This window comes from Aphelocoma coerulescens (assembly GCF_041296385.1).
Source record: "Aphelocoma coerulescens isolate FSJ_1873_10779 chromosome Z unlocalized genomic scaffold, UR_Acoe_1.0 ChrZ_unloc_scaf_3, whole genome shotgun sequence".
In the NCBI taxonomy this organism is placed as follows: Eukaryota; Metazoa; Chordata; class Aves; order Passeriformes; family Corvidae; genus Aphelocoma; species Aphelocoma coerulescens.
Genome location: NW_027184088.1, coordinates 642903 through 662077, shown reverse-complemented (window position 1 = coordinate 662077; position 19175 = coordinate 642903). Strand labels below are relative to the sequence as shown.

The following is a 19175-nucleotide window of genomic DNA, read 5'->3' as shown; positions in this document are numbered from 1 at the left end:
CTTTAATTACTTTACAAACTCTTTTACAGACTTTTTTCCTTCATCGTCTAATTGGACAAGGATCAGCCACCCCTGGGGTGATTGGCTAAAATCCTAAAGCATCCATTGTCAAAATATTTTTCTACTGTACCATAAATAAGACTTTTCAAGGTTGCAGGTGGTTTGGTTGTTTACATAACTCTACTACCTCTTCTGTGAGAGAGAGAAAAGTCTCTCACGGACTTAGAAAATAGCAAGAAAATCCTTGCTAGCAGCATTTTTGTATCTACAACTAATTGTGGGAAAGAGTTTGGGAGAATGAGCATACTCAAAACAGCCTTTGCTTTAAAACCACCAGGGAATTGTGCTATGCAGTGTTAAAACTGTGACTTTGAAAAAAGAGTCAGGAGCTAAATTAGCAAGTTTGATTACATACAAGATAAAACTTGAAAACTGAAATTCCTGTATTTAACTCTGCTAACCCTGCGGCTTCAGTTTAAATGTTTGGACCTGAAAAAAAATTACCTAAGGTTTAGATTTCACTCAAACAATTCAGTTGTAAATTCAATTCTGTCTTGTCTAAGTAAGCATAAAACCCCAGTAATATGATGAACAATTATTGCGTTGAATTTCAATATTTCAAGCCTGAGAATTTTTCTTTATCAGTGCAAATCCCTTTTTTCTGTCTCTTCAAACTCTAAATTTTTATCCTAATTTGCCTTGAAATCTGTAATCTCTTTGCTTAAGTCTCCTTTGCTGAGCTCAAAGAAATGTAACAGTGATGTTTAATTTATTATTTCCATATCTTCCCAGTTTAATGCCATGGTGTTTCTGTGGGGCACGAAAACAAGGAACGCTTAGTAATGAGAGCAAAGAGCGCTTGGTTAAGAAGAACAAGGACCATTCGGTCAAGGCAGGAGAGATGGAACAGAGTTTCTAAAATGGCAGAACCACAGTAGTTTGCAGAAAAAATTGTTATACAAGCACTTGTTTTAGGGGAAAAAAAAGCTGATGTGAATATTAGGAACGTGGTCACTTACATAATTGGTTAGCAGACACATGAACAGTTATACTGTTGGCTATCCAGGCACTTGTTATCCTAATCTGATAGTGAAAATATTATAAAAGCTGTGTACACAGTTAATAAATGTTTCCAGTTTTACAACGCCTGGGGACCGTGCGTCATTCATACCTCCCCTGTTTCCAGATGGAATTTTCTGTAGGTTGGAATTGTTTCTAAACTCGGTGTCCAAGTTCACAGTAAGTGAAACTCAGGGCTGGGTTATTACAGAGGTGGTCTAAACACAGGAGATCTCCTGTTTGGTGCTAAGCCACTCCAGAGGAAAGAGAAAACCACACCACCAACCAACCAACCAACCAACCAACCAACCAACCAACCAACCAACCAACGAGAAAGACCCAACGCAAACCGAGACCAGCGAGGTTCTGGTATTTATTAATGAAAGAAATCATCTCAGTTATTTTTAAATATTGGTTTTGTGGTCTTAATGTTTGCCTTCTCTTCTGATTTTTGTGCTGAATATAAAATAAAACACACTGGAGTAGGAGGGAGATTGCAACTTGGTTTGCCAGGTAAGGGAGCATAAAGAAACACATTTCTGTATGAAGATTAAGCATTGTAAGGTGCTGTCATAGTTGGAACAAAATGTGAATAATGAACTGAAGTAGAGATTTGTCCCTTGGTGGTTAGTCATTCATTCAGAATTGTACAAAGAGTTACTTCTTCTGTTGAAATATATGGGGTTGTGCTAGTGTCACGATCCCGTTACTAAAGTTCTTAGAAATGCCTCTGCCCAAATTAAGGTGCAAACGAGACCATATGCCAGTGACAACAGTATGGGTTTTCTTTGATGATGATACGTAAATATGAGAGAGAGAGAGGGTGAGGGGCACAGAAAGAGAGTGACAGGGACAGAGTAAGGGGAAGATCACCTCTCCGTGGATCAGGGAGGAGATGCCACACGGCAGGCGCCCTACGGAGAGGAGCCTGCCGGAGCCTGCCAGAGGAGTGGGCAGCGCGGGATCTCCCCCATATAAGCACATTAAGACAGCGTGTTGCTGACGTGGCAATGCGTGATAGGTCGCTTAGTGAAAAATACCACCTAAGGAAATGCTGGGCCTTCAAGAAGTCTATGAACCCAGCTTGTTTCTCTCAGTAAATGTCTCCATATCCCTGCCAGTCTGACTCCATGCCTTGGTCGTTACAGATTATGACACCCCCTCAGCTTCCTCTCCTGTGAATGTCCCGTGGATGTGGCCTGTGGGGTTGGAGGTTCCACAGCTGGGCCAGTTTGTGTAAGGGAGGATGGGTGTTCACTGCCTCTGACCAGAGGTTACTCCCAAAACCTCCTCCCCCCTGCCTCATTTCAGGGGGGAGTCTGTGTAAACCTGGCTTCTGCAGGCTGTGGTCTCCCCCGCCCCAAACTCAGCCAGGGAAGAATCTCTGCTGTGGAAACAGACAAGCTGCTCTGAAAGTTTCACAGAGCTTGACTTGGACACAATCACTTTGTACCCTTGAGAATTATAGCATCAACAGAAGCAAGAAACCATAAACAGATGTAGAAAGCACAGTTGGTTTAGGGAGGCTGATATTTGCTTTAGATTGTTTTAGATGGCTGTTAGTTGCAAGTAACCAGTAGTTTTGTAGGGTGTTAACATAGAAGCCAATGGGGACACAGCACGAGTGCCAAGAAGCTGTATAAAAGAGGCTTTGTAGAATTAAAGATGCTGTTTGCCTTCTGAACAGAGTTGGTGTGATTGATTCCTGAGTGTCACATCCGTCTCAACTGTGACACTCTGCTGCTTTTGGCTCTCTTGTGGATGCATTCCTCTCCTTCAGCCTTGTGGTTTTTTTCCTAGGCCTGAAATAATTAAAGAATGGGTTTTCTCTTTATCTAATCTTAGTGGTTTAACTTACAGTCCAAAGTCCCAGTCAGGTACCTTCAGGGAGGCTTCTTTGGTTGTAGCTTCTTTATACAGTTTTTGTTGTAATGGGCAAAACTCTTTTCTATCAATGTTTGAGGCATGAACTCTTTCAGTCTCTGAAAAGGGGTTCTAGAGATGGAGCACAACTCACAGATAAATAACCTCAGACAAATGTTTCATAGACAAGACAGGTTCTATTACCCACAGATTGACAGACCTGTGAGGAATTGGGTGCCACAGCCCGTCACAGACTCGCCAAAGCATAAGGATCAGTGAAGAAATAGGGACAAACATCAGTGCGGTCACTAATCCTGGAAAGGAGAAGGGCCCCTGAAGAAGGGGCAGTCAATAACTAACTCATGGAAGCACAAGTTAACTATTGGGAGACAGCAAATGTTAGTTCAGACAGAAGATGTTAATTACAAAGCCTGAGAAGCCGAATTCACCCTAATCTTGTCAAGATAGAGGGGACAAGGATCATCTCAGAGAATGCTGAATCATTCCTCAAAGGACTACGCACGTCCAGGGAGAAAGGTGAAAAGTTCACTGCGAGGATGAGTACTGGCCTTCATCAGAAAGACCCCCGAGGAAGAGGAGAGGCCTTCCTCAGCGCGACCAGCAGGACACACAGCGCATGCGTGGCCCATATGCTAATGACTTCCGAGAAATAATTTGTATAACCACACCTGTCCCAAGGAATGTGATGAATATTCATAATTTAACCCTTAATACTGTGTTGTAGAGAGCACCAGGTGTGTGTTAGGAGGAGCGATCCCCACACACCCGGCGCGCCGAATAAAGCAAATACCCGCTTCTCTGACTCTGTCTCTGAAGTGTCTCCTGGCCCGGTTGCGGCACGATTCACCCCAAAGCCAATGTCAGCTTAAAAGGGAAATTTATTACAGATTGCTACGACTGCACTGCTTATATAGAATGACCAATTTCAGTTAAAAGCTGGCTGCAGAATGGTACAACTCTGCTGACTACAGATAAAGATACAAATGTCCATTTCAGTTCCCACAATCAAGTATGTTACAGGTTACAAAGTAGTGCCTCTATATTTATAGATATATATGTATATGTATGTATATATATATAAAGAGCCAAATAATCTCAATGTCCTCAGAGCAGGAACTAAACTGTACAATACTACACGTGTGTACACTGGACTGTATACATATATAAATATAACAATCTATGGCATATAAATCTATTGATACCTGTATAAAAATAACGCTACACAGAGTGAACTTTTACATAACTATCCAAACACCAGTGTCCCCATCTAAACTTCCATACAAGTGTAAGTCAAGAAATAGGACCGTGTAGCTATCGAGCTCTGTATGTACAGAAACAGACCTCGAGACATACAGAAACATAGCTGTGGACAGGCACAAAGGTAACTGGGTACACGGATGGGTGGGATAAGAGAGAGAGGGAACGCGGCCGGCCCATTTCCGCCTGCTCGGGCCCGCGCAGAGCGGCCCTTCTGGAAACGCAGAGCAGACGCAGATCTGGGAAGCAAAGGGAATGCTGAGTCACTTCCAGCGTGCCCTCAGCCCCGCCACAGCCTCAGCACACCCGCAGCCCTCCCAGTCCCTTCAGACCCTCCAAGCCCATCGGCCCCCAGTGCTGCCATCGCCCGCAGTGTCCGGGGTGCCCTGAGCCCCGCCAGCCCTCTCAGCCCGCGCCTCTTCCCTGCCCACTCGGCCTCCGCCGCCATCGCCCTCAGCTCCTGCAGAGCTCCGCTGCTTCCCCTCAGCCCCCACCGCCTCAGCGGCCTCTCAGTGCCGTAGGCACCAGCAGCAGCTCAGCAGCGCGGGGCCTTGGGCGGCGCTGTCCCTGCGGCAGCCCCGGTGCCCTCAGCCTTCCCGGCCCTTCAGCGGCTCCCCGGTGCCTTGAGCCCCGCGGCCCCTGAGGGGGACGGTGCCTGGTGCCCGGTGCCACCGGCGCTTCCCGCCGCTCCCGTCAGCTGTGGCCAGCCGGGACCTGGGGCTGAAAGCGCTGCTCGGCCCGGCCCCGCTGCCAGCACGGACCCCAGCACGGAGTAGTGGAATTTACTGTAATGCAGCACTGCCGAAAAGTGATCCAAAAAAGGCTAAGTTAAGCACTCTACCATATCATTACTACAAAAGGTTGCCTCTAGTGATTAAGAGAGATACATCTCCAGATACCCTACTCCTTTCTCCTTCATCCAGATCCGCACATCAGCTGGGGGAAGCTGTCCCAGCAAAGCCCTGCAGAGCCACGGCTGGGAACGGGGACATCCTGCGGTGCCTCCACCTTTGCCGGCCACGAGGCTTCCGAGGGCGCTGTGAGAGTAGCCCGGCTTGGACAGTGCTGCAGGAGCATCTGACAGAACTTCTAGTGCAGGGAACCTGATTTCATTCTCCTCTTGGTTTTCTCCCCAAGCCTGCCCAGGCCTCAAGGAGGAAGCAAAGGAGTTGTCTTGGATCCTACACCCCCAGACAGGCCCAGGTGTGGCCAAAGGTAAATACCTGTTTCCCCAAGGAGCGGATACGTAGATCCTATTGCTAACAATACTTGATTAATGTGTGGCTACATAGATCCAATTGCTGCCTGTGTCCTTACAAAGTTGATGCCAAGGCAACAAGATCTTGCTTGAGCTCTGCAAAAAGCTGTAGCTATGCAGAAAGAAGTAGGTAGTCTGTAACAGGGGATGTGCATGAAGCACTTGGAGAAATCAGCACATTTAGCAGAACAGGCTAACTGCAAAAGCTAACCACTGGCTATTTGAGCAGACAATCTTAGAGAGCATGCACAGGGAACAGGGCTGAGAAGTTCAAGCCCGAGGAAGACTTACGAGCCTTCATCAGAAACGACCACCAGGAGGCTGATGACCACCTCATGCAGAAACCACACATGTGCTGCAAGGGCTTGCAAAACCATGGAATTAGAAAATGTGTTGCAATATGAAGGATAGGAAAGTACAATGTGCACATTAAGGAAAAAAGTAGAAAAGCTACTACTGGCTGAAGAATGGACAAGTGAGTTTGTGGTGGAGTTATCCCACTCACTCCCGCCGTTGAATAAACAAATACCTGCTCTGTAGGCCTTATACTATGGAGTACTGTTTTCTGGCCTAGTTTTTGGGCATCAGAGTGCACCAGTAGGGTTGAGTTGCTGAGCACGTGCACAGTTCCCTGCAGTGCCTCCTGTTCCTGGTAGCTGTACATGCCATTGTCTCCTCTGCAGAAGACACAGCCCAGGAAAACAAGGCAAAGTTCTTACCTACTTTTCTTTTCCCACAAGACTTGTTTGTTCCAATGTTTTCTGAGAGGACTGCATTTCCCTCTCCTCAGCTTTCTTATTTCTCATTCCACAAACTAAGAGAACTGAAGGAGTTTCAGGTGTGTGGGTGCCTCATCTTTCTTTCCCTCTAAAGGCTCTGCCTCCCGGAGCCCTGGTGACCTGCCAGTGCTTTGGCACGGGAGGCATTCATTCCCTAAACACGAGGGCAGTGACTTCAGCTGCAAAGCCTCTCATTGGAAGGGCATTGCTGTTACCCTGCAGGCTCCATGGGCACGGGGTTTGTGTGAGCAGGGCAATCACAGCCTGTGTCCTGGAAACAGATCCAGCAAAATGAGCAGATCCTGCTGTCTCCTGGTCCTGCTGATCCCAGCAGCAACTCCCCTGCGAGTTCCTTCAGGGAACTTCACTCAAAGGGCTTCCATCATTTCAGCGCTTGTGAGTGTGGAAGCTGTGGTGGGTGTGGGTTGGTCGGTGCGGCCCAGCCGGAGACGGCCGGCCGGAGACGAGAGATCTCTATAAGCAGATCTTTGGAGCACGCTGTTTATTGCAAAGGGCGTGGGTACAGGGGCACTGCTTAGAGCTGCCAGCTGCAGCTCCAAGCAGGCCCAAGGTGTAAGAGAGAGAGAGAGAGGGAGCAAGAGAGCTAAGGGCTAAGAGCTAAAAGCAAGAGAGTAAAGAGCAAGAGCTAAGAGCTGAGAGCTAAGAGAGCTAAGTAAAAGAGTTAAGAGCAAGAGAGCGAGGTCCTTGTTACAATACAATAAATCATCTTCTGTACTGAATATTCTCACTAGCCAATCTAATACAAGGTACAAATCCTATAGCATTTACATACAGCCTATAAGAGTTATTACATTACCATAGAGTGTTACATTTTAACTTCTAAAAACTACTCCTTGGACCCCTTCAGCTGAGCTAGTAGGGTCTGCTCTGACCCTTGGACCTGTGTGCAAGCAGAGCATATTGTTCAATCAAGAGGGGATTACCTTCAGTCGGCTATACCATTGTTTTCCAGTTGTTCAGTAACTAAGACTTTATATCTCACAGGTGGCTTTCATTTTGATGTGGCTTACAGTTTTCATATTCCCAAAATCTTTTGTCAGGCAATCATATTTATAAGGCTTTCCTGTTTCATCTTCCCCAACAGTGAGAACTTGTTCTCCAGCATCCTTCTGGATTTTGGAGCATTTCAGCACTTGGGTCAATGGCCCTTCCCTCATCCCTGCCCTGCAGCAGTTACAGTCACTGTTCCCTCGCCCTGGCTCCAGACCCTTTGCCAAAGTGCTGCCAAAGGCAGCACAGCTGGCTCAGGATCCCAGGTTGCTGCTGCTCTCCAGGATGACCTTCAGAGGGACACTTGGAGCGCTCCCTAAAGAGCTCCCGGTGGGACGGGGGTGGATTTCTCCTCCCCGGGTGGCTCCTGGCTGCAGTTCTACGCTCAGGGGAGTCCCGTTTGCTCAGCAGGCCTCTGCAGCGAGTCTGTAGCCAACGTGTGGCTCTGCTGCCAGCCCAAATGTGCCGTTCCCTTGCCCAGCCTGGCTGCAGCTGGGGGGATCTGCTGGGCACGGCTGGAGATTTTCATGGCCAAAATCCTCCAGCAGCATCCTGTTTACATCTGCCCAGTCCTTTGGACAGCACAAATCTACCCTTCTTTCAGTTGAAACACTGAATTTATTGCAGATTGTTACACTTGTACTGCTAATGTACAAATACACAAAAAGCAACTTCAGTTTAAAAATGACATTTATTTAAAATTGATACACCTATGCTGCCAATATATCAACATACAAGTATCAGTTGAAGTTTAGAAAACTAATTTATTGTTACAATCATGCTATGTAAATATATAGAGATCAACTTCAGTTAAAAACATTACTTTCTTGCAACCCTCTACAACCACTCACTATACACAAATATGAAGTTTAACAATGTAATTTATTACATACTGCTATAACTGTACAGCCCATATACGAATACAGAACTATTGATATCCCTCCCTAAAGAATCCCAGACCCAGAATAAATAAAATTATAGAACTATACAACTCCATATATATATATATAAATACAAGTAAATACAGATATAACCATAACAATATACAGATTTAATTATGTATTACATGTATCATGACATCTAACATGAAAAATACATTCCATACATAACAAACCTATCTATAAACATACAACTATCAATGGACCAATAAAAAATCCATACAGGCCCAGCAACAGAACTATACAGCTGCACAACTGAACAAGTATGGAAATATGACTACAGATGTAATATAGCAACATCCATACATATACACCTATACAAATATCAGTTTACACATGTAAAGATCCATATACTTCTAGCTCTCCCACTCCAACTGTAAACATCTAGAACTAGAACTAAATCAGGAGGAACTGCAGGCGCCGATGTTCCCAGGCTCTCCCTCTGTCGCTTCCTCCCGTGCAGAGCAGCTCTCCTGGACGGGGACAGCAGATGGGACACCTGGGAAGCAAGGGGAGCGCTGAGTCAGGATCGGGACGTTTCCCTTGGCAGCAGCTGCACTTCCATCAGGGAAGAGAAATCTCAGAGCCTCCCCAGGAGGGTTAGAAAGCAAAACCAGGCCCAGCGGGCCAGGCTGTGGCGAGCGCAGCCCCGGAGGGACCGTCCCGCAGCCCCGGCAGCGCGGCACAGCCGGCACCGCTCCCGGGCCCTGCCGGCACAGCTGCCTTGCCCAAGGACAGCCCCTGTGCCGCCCGGGGCAGCTGCGCTGAGCGGCCCCAGCACGGGCAGGGCCCGCTCCTGCCCAGCCGGCCAGTGCCCGCGGCCAAAGCCCACGCCAGCCTCACGCCCACCCTGCCTCAGCGGCCCTGGGGCCTCACCCAGGCTCTCGGGCGGCAGCAGCAGGTCCCCGTTCGCTGCTCTTGCTGGCGGCCTTCAGCTTCTCCCTGCTGGTTCTCATCAGTCTCTGGATGTTCTCAAGGACTTCAGGGCAGCTGTGGCAAAAGTGGAGGCTTTGGAATTGGTTCCACAGCCTGGCAGAATCACAGTCCCAGACCCCTCTGTGCTCCCTGCTGGCCCCCTCCATCCCCTCAGCCCTGCCATGCCCTCAGCAAATCCCCAGTCCTGCCAGTTCCTGCAGACCCTCAAATTTTTCTCACCCCCCCTCACTCCCTTCAGACCCATCGAGTCCCCTTAGACCCAGCACCCCCCTCAGCCTGTGCCACTTCCCTCGCGGGACTTCTACCCCTCAGTCCCACCATTCATTCCCCACTTTTCCCAATTCCCTCAGCCCCATTGTTCCCCTCAGCTCCCTCTAGAGCCCTCGGTTCCTGCCACCCTGCTCAGTCCTCCCAGTTCCCTCAGTCCTAATGCCTCCCTTAGTCTGTGCCACTTCCCTGTCCCCTCAGTCCCCATCATCCCCACCCAGCAGCTCCTCCACACCTCTCTGCTCCACCATTCCCTTCAGCTCTCCCAGTCCCTTCCATCCCGACCACTGCCCTCTGCTCCCCCACACCCCTCAGCCCCACCAGCACCTCAACGTCACCGTCCCTTCAGTGTCACCTCTCCCCAGCCCCTCTGGCTCACCGCCCTCCAGCAGCTCCTCAGGGCACAGTGCCTGTGGCCACCGGCAGCTCCCACCGCTCCAGGGACACTGGGGCTGCAGCTGCTGCTCCGCCCGGCCCGGCTGCCAGCTCGGAGCCAGCACAGAAAGAGGGGACAGAGGGGGCACAGGGGCAAAAGCAAGAGGTGAGAGGAAGTAGAGTAGAGAAAGAGCTTAAAAAGCTGCCTATATTTATTCAAATATCAACCTATCTATCTAAAGTTCCATATAACTATAGCTATAGAAATATAACTATGCCCATTTATAACTATATACATATATAAATGTAACTGCACATCTTTAAATGCAACTGTACACCTATAAATACAACTACCTATATAAAAAAACTACATACATCTACAACTACAAGTATATATTTAACTACTCAGATCTGTAACTACAACTATATAGACATAGAAATACAACTACATAAATCTATAAATATAACTACATATCTATAAATGCAACTAGAGACAGAGGGATTGCACCTGCCTGATGGTCACAAGCTCTCCCTCTGTCTCTTTCTCCCATGCAGAACAGCCCTCTTGGAGAGGTCAATCAGATGGAATCTGGGAAGCAAAGGGAACACTGAGTCAATATCGGCCCTCATGCACGTTTCCCTTGGGCAGCAATTGTCCTTCATCAGGGACTGTAAAAGATGGCCTGAAAGGGCCATCACTTGGGAATTCACTTGGGAATTTGAAGGTTGCTCTTTAAAGAACAGGGATCCTTTCAAGTTTTCAAAACCTCCAAAGGTTTGAAGTGTCCCAATAGAGTCTCAGCACCCGCAGTGCAAATGGCACCCACAAGAGCTTGAAGCACAGACAGTCCCAGCTCCCACACAGAAGCCCAGCCTTGTTCCTCCTCTGTGCTGACAGAGACACCTCAGTCCTCACTGAAATGGATGAAGCTGATGGGTGCTGTGAGCTATGAACCAGCTCCATTACCTGGGACCTACAAACTGCCCTCTGCAGTGAGCAACAGCGGCTCCAACTCGACCATCAGCTCTGGCAGGAAGAGCTGGGAGGGAAAGAGCTCCCCACGAGGCCTGCAAGCTGCACCAGCTTGGCTAAGGAATGGATCCAAAGTGCTCCCTCTCTCCTCTTAGGTCCTGCTGATCTGGGGTCATTCAGGCTTTTCCTTTTGTGACTGGATTTGTGATTTTTCAATGGGTTGGCCTCTGATGTTCAGCTCCTTGTTTTTCTTGTGTCTCAGGACAGATACCAGCAGACTGGTACTACCTTCAGTCAGTGATTTGAGACCAAACGTTTGGACTCCTAGCCTGACTTTTTGCCCTTTTATTTCCCCTGTTCCTTCAAGAGTCCCTTGGCCCAGCCTCTACCCTGCAGCAAATTCATCCAAGGACTTCAGCGCAAAATTGGGACAGCCAGGTTGGTGACACAACTCCCACAGGCTGGGTTTATTCACTGCTCTCTGGCCACAGCACAGCACTTGGTGTCAGTGCCTCTGGAGAAGCGTGGAGGGCAGGGCTCGGGGAGGCTGTGCCAGGGCAGGATTTGACCTAAAGGCACCAGGAAGCACCAACCCTGCAGACAAGAGCTCAACTCTTCTCATCTCCCTTCCTGCCAGAGGCAGGCTCAGAGCAGCTGCCTCAGAGCTCTCTAAAGCAGTGGGGGCTCTCTCCTTACCAGGCTCCTCAGGCTCTGGGGAACTGTTCCCGCAGCTCTCGGTGCCCGGCAAAGCTCCCTCTGCTGCAGCCCTGTTCCCGGCCTCCCCTCCTGAAGACTCAGCAGCAACATTAGCATTCCCCTTGAAAGAGAACCAGAAAGAAAGAAACCCAAAGATCACTCACTGTTTTCTTGGAATGACTTCAGGGATACAACAACTCTTCTCCACTCCCATCAGGAGGGAAACGCTGCCCACACGGTTCATGTGACAATTGTTTGAAACTCAGGATTTGTGTGGCCAAGGTGCAACTGAAGCTCTTACAAAATGACCTTGGAGGCAAACCATGAACTCAGCAAACCAGGAGACACCAAGGGAGGGGATGTGCCGTCACACCCGGAGCCTGGCTTTTCCCACCAGCTCTAAGAAATCAGCCAGCAGAAAGCCTGGGGCCCTCCTGCTTCCCAACATGGCCGTCGGCAGGGGCAGAGCTCGCTGCCAGCACTGCCCAGGGCTGGGTGCTGCAAAGCCACACTCAAAGCACACATTTCTGCCTGGCACTCTCACCACCCCCCACCCAGCCGCTCAGACCATCAACACAAGGCGGTGCTTTTTGGAGCCCTCTGCTGCTGCCCCATATGGATGATCCAGGCAAACACTTATGGACCTAGGGTATTTCCAGCATCAAATTTTCCAGTGCCAAAAGTCTGTAAATCTGGAGGGTACAAAAAAAAAACCAACCCAAAAGACATGAAAAGCCAGACAACCAAGCTGTGCTTCCTAATTCCACTGAGGAAGGAAATGCCCAAGATTAAGCACCTGCAAGTTACCTTTAGACAGAAAGATATTCTCACTATGACCACTTCCAGAATATTCATCTCCTCTGCAACAGCCTGTCCATCAGAATCCTAAAGATTCTAAAGATGGTTCAGAGCCTGCAATGTTTCCTTTTATTAGGGAATAAAATGCCTTTGAAAACTGCTGTGTGAGAGTTTACAGAAGACATCACACTTGAGAATAACATATTGGTAAATCCAAAAAGCCCCACTCCCCTCCTTGAGTCTGCCCTTCCTCAGCCAGAAATCTACTGCAGGCAATGGGGCTGCACATGAATAGAAAGAGAGACATTCTCTGGCCAACATGTAGAACAATCTGCAAAAAGGCCTGTGCCAACACAGACACTCCAGGCAAGTCTGGGAAGAGGCAAGAGTTAAGAGAAACGGGATTCCTAATCCCAACACTGCATCTGTCAAACAAAAGGAGCAGAAAGCTGCAGCTCCAGCCCATCCCCAAGCACGGCTCTGGCAGCGCCTGCACGCTCGGCACGGCTCACACAGCAGCAGCAGCAGCTGCAGCCCAGCCCTTGCTTTGCCTTGGCCTTCCCACCCAAAACAGGCAGAGCCCACTGCTGCTGCTGCTGTCAGGGAGGCACCTCTCGCATGCCCCTCCCTGCACGGGACCCTTTGCCTTCAGTGGCAATTCTCCCCACACTCTTCTCTTCTTTCCCATCAAACAGAGCCTCTTAGAACCTACAGAGCATCACCACAAAGGCCCCTGCACCGGGGATTCTTCCCAGCAAAAGGAGCACCCAAACGTGGCCACCACAGGCTCACACCTCTCATCCTCACTAAGGGGGGAGACTTTGTCATCCCTCTTCTTTTAGAAATCTTGCTTGATCAACAAGAATTCAATCACTAAATAATCATGAAATCAACTAAAGAAGCCTTTGCAGCAACGTTGAAAAGCTCTCAGCCCAGCCCCTTCATTCCCATCCAGTGGGGTTACCTGAGCAAAGGGAGACCTTTCAGCCACGGATCTCCTGATCTCCTGAATCATTTGCTCGACCTGAAGGCCCAGATCCGCTGAAGGCAATTCCTCTTGCCCAGGTGCATTCCGTGTCTCGCTGGAGGCCGTCGATGCTGCACAAGCAGCACTGCCAGCTGGAGCACTAGAGGCTGAACTGCCCGGTGTGGCTGCAGGAATCCAAACACATTGGTCAGGCTCCAGAATGTGGCTTTGGGATGCAGAGCTCTATTGCTGCCTTGCGGTAAACATCACAGGAAGCACACAGGAAAACCAGACAGAGATTCTTCTGGCTTTCCAGGTCCCCCTTCCTAGCAGGTTTGACAATTTCTGTCTGAGAATGACAGAGCGTTGTGGGGAAATACTTCAAACGGTCACTTTTCACGACCTTTGGGAAAAGCAAAGGGAGAACTCTTTTCCTACCTGATGGCTTGCAGGCTGGGGACTGCTGCTCCGTTTGGAGCTGCTGGAAGCTGCACGGCGGGATCCTGAGCAGCTCCCGCCCGGCCGGAGGCGGCCGCTCCGTGTGGAGCTGCTGGAAAGCCCAGGGCGGGAGCCCGGCCGGCGGCGGCTGCAGCCCGTACAGCTCCTGGAGGCGGCTCAGCCCCTCCCGCCTGACCGGCAGCAGCGGCTCCCCGTAGAGCCCGAGGAGCTCGCAGGGCGGGATCCTGAGCACCTCCCGCTCGGCAGGCAGCGGCCGCTCCCCGTACAGCTCCTGGAAGCGGCTGGGCCCGTCCCGCCGGGCCGGCTGCGGCCGGTCCCTGTGGAGGAGGTGGAAGCCACAGGGCGGGCGCCGGGCCAGGAGCGGCCGCTCCCTGGGGGGCTGCTGGAAGCGGCTGGGCCGCCGGCTGCGCAGCTCCCGCCCGTCCGGCAGCGTCCGCTCCCTGTGCAGGAGCAAGAAGCCGCTGGGAGGCCGCCCCGCCGGCAGCGGCGGCCGCTCCCGAGGCAGCGGCTGGAAACGCCCGCGCCCCTCCGGCCCCGCCGGCCGCGGCCGCTGCCGGGGGCGCTGCTGGGAGCCCCAGGGCGAGCGCCTGCGGTGCTTGTTGGCCGTGCTCCGGCGCCTGATGCGCAGCAGGAGGTGGGCGCAGTCGCGGCGAAACCAGGGGTTGCTGTAGTGGAGGCACGCCCCGGCATCGCCCGGCACAGCCGCGCCAGCCCGGCCCGGCACCTTGTAGAAGCCGTAGCGGTTCAGCTGGCGCACGATGCTGCGGAACCGCGTGGCTCTGAAGGTGCGCGGGGCCGGCCCCCGGACGCCGGCCGGGCTGAGCAGCTCCTGCTCAAAGAGGGCGCGGTCGATGAGCAGCCCCTGGCCCTGGCTGTCCCAGCGCACGGAGCGGACGCGGGGGCTGTTCGCCAGACGCCACAGCTTGGCGGGGAAGGTGCGGGCGTCGAGCCCGGCGGGCAGCGGCAGCTCGGCCATCGCGCCTGTCGCCCACTGGCGCCGCAACGGCCGCAGCGCAACGGCCGCGGCTGCACCGGCGGCGCGCGGCCTGAGGGGGGCGCTGCGCTCGGCCCCGCGCGGGAACGAGCGGCACAAAGCCGGGGCTGCGGGCACAGCGCGGGCGGGGCGGCTCCCGGGGCGCTGCCCGGGCGCGGCACGGACCGGAGCGGCACGGCATGGCACAGCACGGGAAGCCCCTGGCGAGAGCACTGGGAGCAGCGGCGGGCTCTGTCCCCACGCTGTGCCGTGCCTGGATTTATTCAAAAGAATCAACTCCACAGCAAGGTAAAGGTTACACAGCAAGGTGTAAAGTAAAGCACACCTTCATTGGCCAAGCTGGGAGCACGCTGGGGTAAACTCCTCCATATGCGTGTCCGACGTGATTATCTTACCGAGGTTTTTTATACGTTTACAAATTTGTCATTCTACGTTTACAAGTTCGTTGTTATACGTGTACAAGTTTGTCATCCGCCCTTGCTTTGGTCACTAGCTATCTAGAGTTACAGTCCTAGTGGGTCCTGCATGATTTGGGGTTTCCTTATCTTAGGGTTACAAACACAGCACACTATTCTTAATACATTTATTCTGTCTATTTTGCTAATACACACTTAATTCTACTGTTACACACTTTGTTACTATATTAGTTCCACTTCATGTATAACTGTGTATTGATTATATCCCTATTCTCTTGTTCCATTTCTCCACCCTTTGTGCCCGTTCCTCTGTGTGTCATTAAAACGGCAGTTAGCGTGCGTCTTCCTCCTTATCGCTCAGCCCACAGGGACTCAGCCCCTGTTCTGCAGACAAGCGGAGAGCCAAACCCATTAGCTCGCGTTCCTTTCCCTTATTGTCCTAGTCCGCTCGGGTCTGTTTTTTCAAGAGCAGTTAGCGTTAGGTACATCATTTCCTATTCACTGATCATCATAGCCCCTTTCCAGGGCCAGGCTCTTTGTCTTGCAAAAGCAGTTGCAGTTGAGCAGAGCAGCCAACACCCAACTTTTCCTAATCTACACTTTATACTAAAGCACCTGTGTTAAAAGAATTCTATATTTCATATGTTAAAGGAGTCCTGTGTTTAAAGGAGTCCTGTGTATCAAGTCCCCCCATTCTTTTTGTATCTTTTGCAAATTCTTTTGCAGTTGTGATGTTGTCCACACTTGGGATGCTAAGGTCCATATTTTACACCACATCCATATTTTTAAAGCCGTGAGGGCTATGGTTGTTAGTGACAAAATTAAAAGTGGGTGGATTAAGAAATTAAAGAGCTGGGTCATTGTGGATGATTGAGTCCATCCGAGAAAAATGTCCCACCAATAGTATTCTGTGGAAACCATGTTTTTACTAGAAAATGGACATATCGTGAACCAGCCATAAAATAGAAGAACCAGAGCACGTAAGACAGAAGGACTTGAGCATGTACACAGGGGAAAAAGTCCATGGGAAGGTTGTGAGAAAGGAACAAGTAGCATTGGGGAGGATGTGAAGGAGGAACAAGCAAAGGAAGAAAAGGATAATAAAATGCAAACTGAAGGACAGTCGTGACATACACGACAGATGATGTGACACACATACAAGAACCAATCATAAAGCATCAAGTAGCGTGTGAAAATAGGCCTTAAGCAGTAATAATTATGCAGGATCACATGTAGGGAAAGCAAGAATTGTATATTAGGGACAGTAGTTCATCAATAAAATGGCTTCTGCTTGATTCCCATTGAATTGTGTAGAGTCCATTGTTTCTCTCCGCAGATGGTGATGCCAGACATGATACTTCAAAAGGAGGGGAGGATACACCCCAATGGAGAAGACCAGCTGGAGCTTCTGGCACAGCTGGACTGTGAGTCAGGGGAGCAAAGAGCTCCAGGATTTATCAAAGTACGTCGCGACAGGACACCCTGGAGGTGAGCAGCTGGTGTGGCTATGGGACAGAAAGTTTCTGCAGAAGAAGGGGCCATAGTCAGGTTACGGTTAAAAATCCTTTCTACGAGAGGGTGAAATATGAGGAGCCCACATTGAGATGGTTGTTGCTATGGTGCCGGCAAAACGGCTCTGCACCTGAGCCAAGTACGGCTTTTGATGCAGAACCTTGGAAGGGAGTGGATGACCCCCTGTGGGATGCGGTTAGCAATGGGGATAAGGAAGCCCGTTCTTTGTCTACAGCGTGGAAATTAGTTTGTGTGACCTTGCAAGATATGAAAGCAGAGTAGGCAGCTGCTGATGGGGCCACACAGGCATTTGCGGCAGCCCCAATAGCCTGCCCTGCTCTCACGGCTTTTGAACCTCCCTTACCGTATCCAAGTGCCCCTGAGGAGCTACCTGCTGTGCCTACAGCCCCAACACAATCTGAGCCACCTCCGGCGGCTCCTATGGAAGTTGACACTGAGTATCCACCTCTGCCACCTACCCCTCCATGGGGAGACTTCTCTTTTCCACCTCCACCACCTACTGTTGTTCCCGCACTGCCGCCGGCTGCAGCAGACTGGGGTCTCAAGAGACTTCGGAAGATAGAGGAGCAGGGGAGTGCACGGCTGGCAATAGAACAGCAATAATGAGAACAACAGAACGCGGAGTGGGAGAGACTGCTGCGAACCTTACGGGAAAGAGACGTGCGGAACATCAGACGGGAGGAAAGACTTAACCACGTAACTCAGTGTTTAGGGGGAGAGTCAGATTGGGATCGTTTGCAGCGGATTAGACGTAAGGAAATGGAAGCAGAAGAGTTATGGAGGAGAGAGGGAAGACAAACGGGGTGGGGGGGGTGGATCAGGGGGTGGTGGATCAGGGCCAAGTGATGGGTCAGGGCCAAGCTATTTTGAGAAATGCTGGAGTTATACAGAATGCCATAATAGAGGGAGAATTTATTCCTGGGGCTTATCCAGTAGTGTTGGGAGGCTCAAATCCTGACGGGGGCTGTAAACCTAATCACTGGACACCATTTGTTTGTGAGGTAATTAAAGAAGCTAGAAAATCAGTTTGTGATTATGGGTTGCAAAATCCTTACACACAGTCATTTTTTGATAACATCTTTGGGTCCAATATTCTTTGTCCTTGTGACTGTCAACAATTAATGCAATTATTACTCACAGGGATGCAATATATATTGTGGAAGTCTAAGTGGACTGACTTATGTCAGCAAGCTGCTGTAGCTGACTTAGACAGGGATGATGGTGACCCTTTGAAATTTGCATCTGTAGAAATGCTAACAGGAACAGGCGCATTTACTGATGTTCAAGTACAGAGCTGAATGCACGTACAGATTTTACTGTCAGCCCATGCAGCTCGAGAGGCTCTGAGGCAAATGCCTGAGGATGGCAAAATAGTGCCACCTTTCATTAAAGTAACACAAGGACCAACTGAAACATACATGTCCTTTTTGGATCGATTGCGAGAAAGCATTCAAAGGTCCGGTGTTCCTGAAGCAGCAAGGGATTCTGTCCTTACGTCCCTAGCAGTTCAAAATGCTAATTCAGCATGCAAAAGAATTCTGATGGCACTCCCTCGCACTGCTTCCATAGTAGCTATGATGGAGGCATGTGAGAAAGTTGGGATGCTGGCAGAAAATGCTATCTTAGTGGCTGAAGCATTTGCTGCGGCTGTAAAGCCGCTTGTAAAACAAGGTCAGGGAGATAAGGGACCGCGTTGTTTTAAATGTGGGAAACAAGGGCATGTAAAAGCACAGTGCTGAGCTTCTAAAACTGAAAAAGTTACCTTTTCTGGGGTTTGCAGTCGTTGTCAGAAAACTGGACATCGGGCCTTTGAGGGCAGGTCAAATTTTAAAAAGGATGGTAGCCCACTGGGAAACTGGAAGAAGAGTGCGGGGGCCCCGGTGCGATGAGCAACACAGGGAGGCAGCAGAGGGCTGCTTGGATCGCCTCTCCGCCGCCACCTCAGGGAGTGCCAGAGTGGACGTTTCCACAGCCCGGGAAGTAACATTGCTTGACTCACAAGTGCAGTTTGTCCCTACCAATGCAAAGGGACCATTAGGGAAAGGATTAAGTGCACTTTTGCTGGGCCAGTCGTCAACCTCCCGTCAAGGAGTGTTTGTGCTGCCAGGGGTTATTGACGCAGACTGTCAGGGCGGTCATACGCATCATGGTTTGGGCTCCAAATCCTCCAGTGTGAATACTGGAGGGAGAAAAAATTGGACAATTGATACCATTCCAATCTTTGGTACCTAAGGCAGCAACTGTCTGCGTGGCACAGGTGGCTTCAGATCCACTGGTAGTCCACAAATTTACCTAGCAATGGATATAAAAAATTCAAAGCCACAATGCGAAGTTTTGCTAACATAGAAAGATGGGAGTGCTTGCAAATTGACAATGTTAGTTGATACAGGAGCAGGTGTCACTATAATTGGAATTAACAACTAGACGAACAAATGGCCCATAAGAAATGCAGAAAGAGTGACTGGGGGTGTGGGTGGACAGCAAAATACCTGGATAAGTGCTGATATTGTATCCTGTAGGCTTTCGGATGGTAGCCAGTGTACCGTGAGGCCATATGTTATGCCTATCCCACTGA

At 50.1% G+C, this 19175-nt stretch overlaps 1 protein-coding gene across 1 annotated transcript; it reads right to left on the bottom strand.

Annotated features, from left to right (window-relative positions):
- Nucleotides 1-7973: 7973 nt before the first annotated feature.
- On the bottom strand, nucleotides 7974-14633 carry LOC138103980 (uncharacterized). Its single transcript, XM_069002657.1, has 6 exons — nucleotides 13637-14633; nucleotides 13196-13383; nucleotides 11434-11554; nucleotides 9769-10353; nucleotides 9063-9176; nucleotides 7974-8685 (listed from the first exon to the last, which is right to left on the bottom strand). Exons 1-4 carry the CDS (start codon nucleotides 14631-14633, stop codon nucleotides 10343-10345), a joined length of 1317 nt encoding a protein of 438 aa, XP_068858758.1. The 3' UTR covers nucleotides 7974-8685; nucleotides 9063-9176; nucleotides 9769-10342.
- Nucleotides 14634-19175: the final 4542 nt, after the last annotated feature.

Coding starts and splice junctions, on each gene's coding strand:
- LOC138103980 (XM_069002657.1), bottom strand. CDS start 14,633: ATGGCCGAGCTGCCGCTGCCCGCCGGGCTCGACGCCCGCACCTTCCCC. Junction 13,384..13,636: donor CCCAGCCTGCAAGCCATCAG/GTAGGAAAAGAG, acceptor GGATTCCTGCAG/CCACACCGGGCAGTTCAGCC. Junction 11,555..13,195: donor AAAGGTCTCCCTTTGCTCAG/GTAACCCCACTG, acceptor TTCTCTTTCAAG/GGGAATGCTAATGTTGCTGC.